This window comes from Amblyomma mixtum, chromosome 4 (genome assembly GCF_055824585.1).
Source record: "Amblyomma mixtum isolate Tamu chromosome 4, ASM5582458v1, whole genome shotgun sequence".
Lineage (NCBI taxonomy): Eukaryota > Metazoa > Arthropoda > Arachnida > Ixodida > Ixodidae > Amblyomma > Amblyomma mixtum.
Genome location: NC_143015.1, coordinates 10,269,649 through 10,280,463, shown reverse-complemented (window position 1 = coordinate 10,280,463; position 10,815 = coordinate 10,269,649). Strand labels below are relative to the sequence as shown.

The following is a 10,815-nucleotide window of genomic DNA, read 5'->3' as shown; positions in this document are numbered from 1 at the left end:
TTTTGCGGCATCTGAATCTCCCATGCTTAATTATTAGACAGCAACTATGACGGCAGCAACATCTTTACCTTTCTTTTCGTATTGTTACTTAATAAAACAACAAATAACAAACAACGCAGTAGCAGGGCCCACATCACCGCTCCCTTCTGGCCTTCATTACATCGGCCCACCTTTTCTCCTTCATATAACAAGCACCCTTTTTTTTTCTTTCTACACCCAAACTCCGTTTATGCCCTAAGGTAAAAAATAACATAATAAAAATATAATCTCAGTAGTCCCGCTCGGGACAAACGCTCTAAACCGCATGCTTTCCCGCTAGGACGTATTTTGAAATTGGCGGGAGCTTTGCTCTAGCTCAAACAGGGTGCTCCTCGGTGAACTGGCATCTGTGGCGGCGTGTTCATTCGTCGACACTTCTTCGACAAGGGCAGCTCTTGTTCGGTTGAACAGTTCCGCGTAGTCCGCCCAATGAAGCCTCGCGGACAGGTCCAGCGTCTCACCAGCGTCCAGTCTCTGGCGCCAGAGTACCAGGCCCCACTGACTGCGACGGCCGACGCTCAGCCCGTAAGCGAAGTACTCGTGCGTGAACAAACAGCTGCCATTAAAGATGCAGTCAGTCTTCGCAGTGTCCCACTCGTATCGCTCATGTATGTCCACGTGGCCGATGCCGTGGACGGTCGCCAGGTCACCCGTTACGTAGGCGTCGTCCTGCACAGCGGACGACAAACAGAAGGGCATGTGGTGCATTCTGCAAACTAGTGAACATCATCATTACCAGCCTGATTGCGCCAACATGCCGACAAACGCCTCTCCCGTTTCTCTCCAGTTAACCCTGCCCTGTTACAGCCGCGCCCAGCATATGCACCCTCATGCATTGGCAGCAGCGGCACCGACGAGCGAGCAGCATCTCAAGCCACATCTTCATTGTGATCTTGCAGATACAGAGCTGCATTGACTGTTCGGGCACATGCGCATCGCTGGTGATCAAGAACGACGCCTATCACCCTGGAAGCTGCCTTCCTACGCCGCTAAGACCGACACCGAGCGCTGACATCGACGGAAGGCTACAAATACAGCGAGACTGGACTGGCCGATCGCATTGGCAGCAGCGGCACCGACGAGCGAGCAGCATCTCAAGCCACATCTTCATTGTGATCTTGCAGGTTAGTGGAAGTCAGGTCCACATATCAATGTTTTAGGTATCATTTCAATCGCTGCTGCTGCTGCCAAGGTGTGACGTTTTGTGACAATGCCCCCACATTTGCAGTGCTCTGTGTGTTCTGTAGATTGCACTTCGTCAGATGGCACTATTGACTGCAGTGAGTGTGGTCACAGATACCACACTGGGAAATGCGCCGGAATTACCGATGCTACGCTCAAAACAAAGGGAGATGAATACCGTAAAGCCTGGCGCTGCATCTTCTGTAGGCGCTCGAAAGCACGCACGCCGGCTACGCAGGATGCAAAACTCGCCAGTGATGATAGCGTGGATCTGAGGATCTGGATGATGGCAATTAGTGATAAGCTTGACCAGCTGCTGCCTCTTAAAGAAACGATTGACGGTATCGAAGACTCATTGCAGCTGTTAAGCGACCAGTACGATGATTTGCTTTCACGCACAGAGCGGAACGAGCGCGAGGTGAAAGAACTAAGGAAGAGGGTGGAAAAGGTCGAAACACAGAATGATGATGTCGCTCAACTGAAAGATGACATTGATGACCTTGAATGGAGGAGCCGCCGCCTCAACCTAGAATTTCATGGCATCCAAGAAACTGATAAAGAAAACCTGTTGGATAAGATAAATGCACTGACTGCCCAAATTAAACTTCCTGCACTCTCAGAGAATGATGTAGTGGCAGTTCACCGTCTGCCAGCAAAAAAAGATAAGATCCCAGGCATAATTTGTCGTTTCGCAAGGCAAGCTGACAGGGACGCGTGGTGGCAAAACAGAAAGAAACTGCAAGAAGCAGACGGAAATATCTTCGTGCTAGAAAACCTAACGAAAAGAACCCGTGCACTGTTGTTCGAAGCTAAGAACTGGGCAAAAGTTAAGAAATACAAATACGTGTGGCATAGCAATGGCCGAATTCTGGTACGAAAGGCTGATGGACTGAATGCCGAATTGGTATCGAGCGTTGGCGGCCTGGAGAAGCTTGCCTAAAGGCGGATGACCCATGGATATGGCGTCCTACGTTTTGCCGCACGACTTCCAGAAACACATAGGGAAACCGTTTTTGCAGTCATTCAAATGCTTTCATCTGAACATAAGATCAATCAAATATAAAAAATTAGGTCTGGATTTACTTCTTGATGAGCTAAATGAGTCACTAGATTGTGTATTGCTAACTGAGACATGGTCAACGGACAGCACCGACGTTTTTAGACTTGCTGGGTATGAATCTTGTTACTTAAATCGCTCCTCTGGAAGGGGTGGCGGAATTTGCATTTTGATAAACAAAATGTACGACTATGAACTGCTTGAAAATTTTTCCATCGTTACAGATGATTATGAAATTGTATCTATTCTTGTTCACAACAATTTGTTGGTAGTTTGTTACCGTCCTCCACATGGAAAGATGGCGCCTTTCTTTGACTACTTAGAAACGCTGTTCTCCTTTGTTGATATTAATCGTTATAGTATTATATTTGGTGGTGATATTAACATAAATATTATGAATGCTTCTTTGCAAACTAACTTTTCTGTTTTGTTGAACACGCATGGTATTAGGAACACTATTGATATGCCGACGAGAGTGACAGAAAGTTCATCCTCATTAATTGATGTGTTCCTTACAAATATTGATGCATGTAGAATCAAAGCGGGTGTACTTACGTCAGATCTCAGTGATCACTTGCCTATATTTTTGTGCGCCAAAAGTAAGTTCAGCAAAAATAAAGCACGACATACATATTTCGTTCAACATATGACACACTGCAACCTTTCCAAGTTTTATAGCAAAGTTTCACGCACTTCGTGGGATGAAGTTTTTGGTAGCGAAGATGCGAACGTTGCTTATGACACATTCATGAAAATACTGAAACCAATCTATGAGGAGAGTTTCCCTTTAGTAGCAAGGAAGAACGGTAGAAAAATCCGAAAACCATGGGTTAACGCAGAACTTTCCGCGAGGATTAGAAAAAAGAATAACTTTTACCACCAATTTGTCAAAAGCAAAGACAAAAAAATACTACTAGAATTTAAAGCTTTCCGTAATCGTCTAGATAAAGATATAAAAAAAGCCAGACGTGAATATTTAGACAATGTATTTATGCCTGCAGCAGGACAAATGGATGCAGTTTGGCGTAGACTGAACTCGATGCTAAATTACAAGATAGGAACTGAAAAAGTGTGTAAGATAAAAAGACATGATGCTGAGTTAACAGGAGAAACCCTCGCGAACGCATTCAACCAACATTTTGTTCAAGGTAACACCGCCATTTGCTCCAATGAACTAGCAAACTTTCCGCGTAATGATAACTCGGTGTTTCTGACTCCAGTAAGTGAAACGTAAACTGCAAGCATAATTCTAAATTTAAGAAATAGCAGTGCCAAAGACGTAGATGGAATTCAGGTAAAACCAATCAAACACGTTGCACATTATCTTGCTCCACGCTTAATGCATGTACTTAATTTATGCTTTCAGCAGGCCATATTTCCGCCCAAAATGCAGGTCGCTCGAGTAAGCGTGCTATATAAGAAAGGTGACAAAAATGATATGGGAAATTATCGGCCCATATCGATTCTCCCGGTCTTTTCCAAAGTCTTTGAAAAAGCTATTTTAAACCGATTGACAGCATTTCAAGAAAAGCACGAATTGCTAGCTAGTAGCCAGTTCGGTTTCCGCAAAGGATTTAGCACTGAACTTGCCCTCTTGACGCAGAAAGAACACATTTTAAGTGGTTTGGAGAAAGGTAAGCTAGTCTTGGGCCTTTACGTTGACTTCTCGAAAGCATTCGACACTATCAGCCACGCAATACTTATTAGGAAGTTAGAACATTATGGCATTCGCGGAAAGGCCGGTGTTCTTATGGAATCCTACCTTAAACATCGTACCCAAATTGTAGCCATTGGTGATTCTTTATCAGATGCACTTCATGTTTCCCAGGGTGTGCCGCAAGGCAGCATCCTGGGCCCCTTTTTGTTCAATTTGTACGTGAACGATGTTTACGGTATCGCTCCATCCGCTACTTTTGTGAATTATGCGGATGATACAAGCGTGTTTTTCACAGGAGAATCAAGTGATCACCTAATAGCTGCAGCAAATGTAGCGCTTGCTAAGCTTGATGAATGGACCCCAAAAAATAGCTTGAAGATTAATGCTGATAAAACTAAAGCAGTTTTGTATCATACTAGGAACAAATACATAGACACACAAAACACAATTACACTACGGTCAACTCCTGTAGAGATTGTGTCTAGTTTTAAAACTCTGGGTGTCATTTTTCAAAACACAATGTCATGGGATGCCCACATAGATTATATTACAAAAAAACTATCACAAATAGTAGGCATTGTTTCGCGAAATCGCCATGCATTCCCTCGCCACATTCTGATGCTGATTTATAATGGTCTTTTCTCCCCTAGACTTAATTATTGTCACTTGGTATGGGCATCGACTACTAAATCTAATATAGACAGAGTGCTCATTCTCCAAAAAAAGTTTTTAAGAGCTGTCGAAAACGTACCAATGCACTACCACACACATGAATTATTTAAAAAATACAATGTAATTCCAGTAACAAAATCCTATGACTACCGGCTTTGCAAGTTGTTCAAACAAGAAACTAAATGTAACAATTGTACTATTCAGAACATAGCTCAGCTAGAGAATAATGTAGTTTCATACCAGACGCGTCATTTTGAACCATGGAAGGTTAACACAAGTAGAACTACATGCGGTCTACAAATGCTGCAAAACAAGTTACCCCGATTACTAAACAGTTTGCAAGCTAAAAATATCCAACTCGACAATATAACTTTCAAAGCACTGCGCGATCTTTTCAAAACGAAGTAAAACGAGATTTTGTGTCTATAATATTTCCCCATGAATGTATTAAAAATGTGAGTACGTGTTACACTGAAATGTGGTAACAGTATATATGTTTTAGCGTTTTTCTTGTAATATGTTGTTTTTTTTTTCACTTTTTTTTTCTTTACATGTTGTGATAAAATATGCTGTGTATAAACTTTTCTTTACGACATTCCGCCAACTGCCAATGAAAGGGGGCCTGCGGCCCTGTCAAGCTGGCTTCTGGCAGCTTTTTCTGCAGGCTTCCTGCATCATGTAATGTGATATGAATAAACTTCTTCTTCTTCTTTTTTTTAATGAGCTGTGCGCCTAACAGACGAAGGCAGAGGAAGAAGAGACACAACACACAAGGCGCATGTGTTCTTTACTTTGTCTTCGTCTGTTAGGCGCGCAGTTATTTTTTAAAGACCATAAGCCGACTAGCTCGACAAAAAGTGTTACACTACCATATGACCGCTAACTTCTTAACCTCATCCACCCACCTAACTTTCTGCCGCCCCCTGCTACGCTTGGTGGCGGTGGTGGTGGTGAAAAACATTTATAATGCAATAAATATTTACAGAGAGGTGATTGGGGTGGGCCCTATTGGCCCTTTCCCCTAACAATACTAGGTGGAGCCCTTATTCCGGGGCCCCATTGGCAAGCAACGCCGCCCGCGTCCGGTGAACCAAGGCCTTTTGGGTCTTTAGGTCCTGACAGCCGAGCAGGGCCGCCTCCCAGTCCTCTCTGGTGGGGTTGGGGTTGGGGGGGGATAGATGGGTTTGACTGACACGCCCAAACCATGTGGAAGGTGTCAGCCACCTCCCCACAGAACTGGCACGCGCCATCAAAGGATGTATTGAAATGTTTAAGCACCGCCGGGCACAGTACAGTGATAGTAAGAATTTTGATGAGGAGGCGCTCGTCAGCGCGATCCAGACCCTTACAAGGGGCCGGGTAGCGCCGGTGATCCTCCTTGTAGTAATCGGTGATTTGTTTGAATGTAATGGCCAGATTGTCTGATTGCGAGTACCCTTCCAAGGACAGGGAGATAGCCCGGGGAGAGAGTGCGCGGGCGGCCTGATCGGCCTGTTCGTTTCCCTGGAGTCCCTGCTGACCGGGGGCCCAAATCAGGTTGCGTGGAGTTGGATCTTCAGATCGACAGCTATATTCCAGTATGCGCCAGGCAAGCGGGGGAGCCCAGCCCAAATCGTAGTTCCGACAGGCCCCTCGCGAGTCGGTGATGATGTGTTTCGACTTGGGGGTAGTGAGAGCAAGAGCAATGGCAATCTCCTCCGCGTGTGTTGCGCTGTAGGCTTTAAAAGTGAGCCCGTTGACTGTGTTTGTGTTGTGTACGACTGCGGCCGTGTACCACACCCCGTGGTGTGGGCCGGCAACGTCCACGTAATACACATGTTGTTGGTTACCATAGTATCGCGCCAACGCTTCCGCGCGCGCCTGGCGACGACCGCTATGGTCTTCTCTGGACATGTTGCGGGGAAGGGGTCGGACCCGGAGGGCGCGTCTCCAGGGTTCTGGCACTCTCTCCCTTTCCTCAATATGGTAGTCATGTTTGATGTGTAGCCGGTCCAAGAGGCGGCGACCGGACGTGGTCTGTGCAAGACGCGTGTATTGGTTGACTAAGTGGGCCTCTCGAAGCTCCCGAAATGTGTTCACCACGCCCAAGGCCAGAAGTCGCTGGTTGGACGTGGTCACCGGGAGGTCGAGAGCCCGCTTGATGACTTTCCGGTGGATGACCTCCAGTTGGTCATCATCATGTTTGCGCAGGTGCAAGTAGGGGGTTGAGTAGAGGATTCTACTCGTTACGAAAGCATGGGCAAGCCGCAGTGCATCCTTGCTTCGTAATCCGCCCCGCTTGTTGGAGACCCGGCGGACCATGCGGCCCACCTGGTCTCCCACCGTGCGAAGTTTGGCTAGGGTGGTGTCGACTCTGCGTTGGTGGTGTATGAAGAGACCAAGGACGCGGATCTCCTTGGACTCCCGGATCGGTCCCGAGGGGAGACTGATGCAAAGCGGGGTTGTGTCCCGAGGGGAGGGACGTATGTGCACAAATTCTGATTTCGACGGGGCGCACTGGAGTCCGCAGTAGGCCGCGTAGTCGTCGACTAGGGTCGCCGCTGCTTGCAGGCAGGATTCCATGTGGTCCAGGTTACCTTGCGTGGCCCAGATTGTAATGTCATCCGCATAAATAGCGTGATGTATCCCGGGCAAAGAGGACAATTTGGAGGGAAGATGAAGCATTGCCAAATTGAAGAGGAGGGGAGACAGGACCGCGCCTTGAGGTGTTCCCCTCGAGCCGATGGTGTATGGCCCGTGTTCCGCATCTTGTATGCGTATGTAGGCTTGACGGTCTGTAAGAAATTGTTTTATGTAGTTGAATGTTTTGTGGCCACAGTTGGTGTTACTGAGGTGGTCCAGGATTATTTCGTGTTTGACGTTGTCGAATGCGCCTTTACGATCCAAGGCCAGGACCACCTTGTCGTTGTGGGGACATTCGACAGGATCTAAGATGTCGTGGTGAAGCTGCAGAAGTATATCCTGTGCAGACTTGTGAGGGCGAAAACCGAACATGGTGTCCGCGAAAGTGTGCTGTGTTTCGAGAAAATCGGAGAGTCTGTCGCGCACCATCGTCTCCATCAGCTTGCCGACACAAGACGTGAGGGAGATGGGGCGAAGGTTCTCCACATCAATAGGTTTGCCGGCCTTCGGAATAAAGGTCACGAGAGCCGATCTCCAATCGAGAGGGAGAGGAGTCTCTCCGTCCCAAATGCTATTGATGTATTTGAGGAGCGCGGCGTAGGCTGCGTCGGGAAGGTTGGCCAAGAGCTTGACCGTAACCTTGTCGCGCCCGGGTGCAGTGCCCCGCTTCATTTTGCTCAAGGCCGCCCGGAGGTCGTGGAGCTGGAACGGCTTGTCCAGCTCCGTGTTCTCTTCGCCTGCATACGAGTACGCCGCCTGCCGGGGGTCCTTAGTGGTGCACAGGTAGCGATCCCTGAGCGTGTGCGCTAGCTGTTTTGTCGTTCCTGTAAAGTTGTGCAAGGCCCTATGTAATTGGCGTTGGGTTTCCGTGCGTGTTTGTGGTGGATCGATGAGAGCGCGGAACAGGCGCCACGTGTTGCGGCCAGACATCTGGCGAGCAGCCGCGTTGCACCGGTCCACCCAGTTAGTGTCGGCTAGCTGAGTAGCATATTCCGCTGCCTGTTGTGTGAGTTCGAGGATGCGGTTCTTTAGGCGTCTGTTATGTTTCTGTTTCTTCCATCGCTTCGTGAGGCTGCGACGGGCCTCCCAAAGGTGGAGAAGGTGGTTGTCCACGTCTGTTTGTGTTTCTCTGAGCTGTATCTGCTGTTCGTGTTGTGTGAGTGTAGACGTGAGCGATCTGGACCAGGCGTCGTATCCCGACTGGAGGGGGTCTACAATAGGTAGAGAGGTGCGGAAAGTCGTCCAGTCAGGGATACGAGCTTGTTTTAGTGTACATGCGTCCCCTGAAACGCTTGCCTTCTCTTGGAATCCACTCCGTTACCCTTGAGACCAGCAGTTATATTGCCTTCGCATTACATGCCCCGCCCAAGCCCATTTCTTCCTCTTGATTTCGACTAGGATGTCATTAAGCCGCCTTTATTCTTTCGCCCACTATGCCCTCTTCCTCTGTCTTAGCATCACACCCGTAATTTTTCTCTCCATAGCTCGCTGCATTGCCCTCAATTTAAGTTCAACCATTTTTCTCTAGCCTTCACGTTTTGACCACATAGGAGTGAGAGTAAGGTACAGTTGTTCTGTGCTTTTCTCTTGACGGATATTGGCAAACTGCCGTTCTTGACCTGAGGGAACCTTTCTAATTCTCTCCATTCCATTCCAATTGTTCTAGTTATTTCACTTTCGCGATCATGATCTGCGGTCACTAGCTGACCTAAGTAGACGTATTCCCTTATCACAGCACCTCGCCGCCAATTGTAAGCAGCTGTTTTCTTGCGAGATTGTTGAGCTTTAGCTTTTGGCTTAAAAGGCCTCCGTGATCATGGTCTTCAAGTGACTGACAGCGCAACCTTGCATCTGAAATTAGCGCCACTCACCCCTCCCGCACCCAAGGAAAAAAATCTCGCAGCGTGAGAGCAACAATCTCAAATTGAAATATTTAGCTCAAATATGGTTGATGCATTTTCGTTTTTTTATATAACAGGGTAAAAAAAAAATTCAGCCCTACCCATCAGACATTACGTCTGACTGGACTGCAAATCAAAGAATGAGCATGAGGGAGGAGAACCTGCGCAGCTTTTGCATAATGCATATTGCCTTGCTGGACTACGATCGCCTTTGTGTTTACACTTACTTGCACTGTGTTATTTCATTGTATAAGATGTCCCTCTCCTGCGACGGCCTCAAGTGTGAGGCTAGCAGTATGTTGAAATAAATAAATAAATTTGTGCAGGCCTTTGTTCATAGCCGCTTCACCTACTGAGGTGCCTACCTAGAGGTCAACTCAGCAGAGAAGTCCAAGCGGGAGTGCCTCATTAGACAAGCATTCAAAGCGGCATTAGAGCTTACTCACTGGATATGTACAGAAAAATTTCTCCAATTCGGCGTTCACAACACACTCGAGCAACTCTGGGCGGCCCACCTCACCGCAATTATGGCGCCGCTCCCGAAAACTAAAACAGGCAGACAAGACGAGAACGCAGAGCCAGAAATAGATGAAAAAAAAAAACCACCCGTACTAATCAGGAAACAGCTCACCATTAAATTTACCCAAAGAAGCATGCATCGTATCGACCACCAGAAAACGAGAATGGCCAGGGCTCTTCATCAGAAATATAAGCAGCAACCGGGTGTCATCTGCGTCGATGTGGCTGTGTAACCAGCCCGGAATAGAGCATTTTCAGTCACTTGAAAACAGCACGAAAACACACGGACGTAGGGAAGAGAGGACACACAGGGGCTGACTTACAACTGGATATTTATTGCGAAAAAGGACACTTTTATAGGCAGGTTGGTGGGTTGCGCAACAAAATGAAAACCCTGAGGAAATTGCAAAAGAGGGAAATGTGGTATAATCAAAAAAACCTTATCGTCAACGAGGTTTCACCTCTTAGGAGAAAGAGACGTAATTTCCTAGTCGCATAAAAACACTGTTGGCACACTGGTACATGTGTCCTTGTTCGATAACTTGTTGTAGGCCTCAGTCACTTCTCTAGTGAGCTGATCAGCATGCGAACCTGCCACGTGTTACATCATTTGCAATGGGTGGCTAGATGACCTTTCACGCCATTCTTCACATCAGTTTTGTTCTCGCACAAACGGTCATTCAGGCAGCTGCCGGTTTGCCCAATTCAACTTCCGCCATATTTCGGGGAAATTTCTTAAATAAATTCTTTGTCACATTGAAGAAAATGCGTTTGAAGCTTCGTTTTACAAATTTTTGCTTTCTTCGGACATGGGCTGACGTGGTTGCGCATATTTGAAAGGTTTTGAGTAGCGGAAAAGGCTAGCTTCACTTTGGCATGATTCATCATCCTTTTAAAATTGTGTCGGAGAGTGCGGGAATACGGGATGACTGCTACTTTTTGTTTCTTTTTTGTTGGGTGACTGACTTCATTTTTCTTCTCCTTTTGCAGTTTTTTGATGACTGAGAGCAGAAGATATGAAGGATAGCCTGCTTCTGACAGGCGATTACATTGCTTTTCAAAGCTTGTTTGCATTCTGTCTGAGCAAGAGTTTTTTGAGAGCGTGAGAAAACACAAAGTGGCTATGGCTCGATTCAAGAATTTTGAATGTGCTGAATGGTGGGGAA

The 10,815-nt window shown here is 47.0% G+C and overlaps 2 protein-coding genes across 2 annotated transcripts in view; one reads left to right on the top strand and one right to left on the bottom strand.

Moving 5' to 3' along the window:
- Positions 1 to 315: 315 nt before the first annotated feature.
- LOC149345669 (UDP-GlcNAc:betaGal beta-1,3-N-acetylglucosaminyltransferase 7-like) overlaps positions 316 to 10,815 on the bottom strand; it is a 47,508-nt gene continuing 37,008 nt past the window's right edge. The window contains exon 3 of the mRNA XM_089541178.1: positions 316 to 708. Within this exon, the coding sequence (XP_089397304.1) occupies positions 316 to 708 (393 nt within the window). The remainder of the gene's footprint in view (positions 709 to 10,815) is intronic.
- On the top strand, positions 1,250 to 2,161 carry LOC149345670 (uncharacterized). Its single transcript, XM_089586170.1, has one exon. The coding sequence runs from the start codon at positions 1,250 to 1,252 to the stop codon at positions 2,159 to 2,161; it is 912 nt and encodes a 303-aa protein (XP_089442296.1).

Excerpts from the sequence above, each read along its gene's own strand:
- LOC149345670 (XM_089586170.1), top strand. The coding sequence starts at position 1,250 with ATGCCCCCACATTTGCAGTGCTCTGTGTGTTCTGTAGATTGCACTTCG.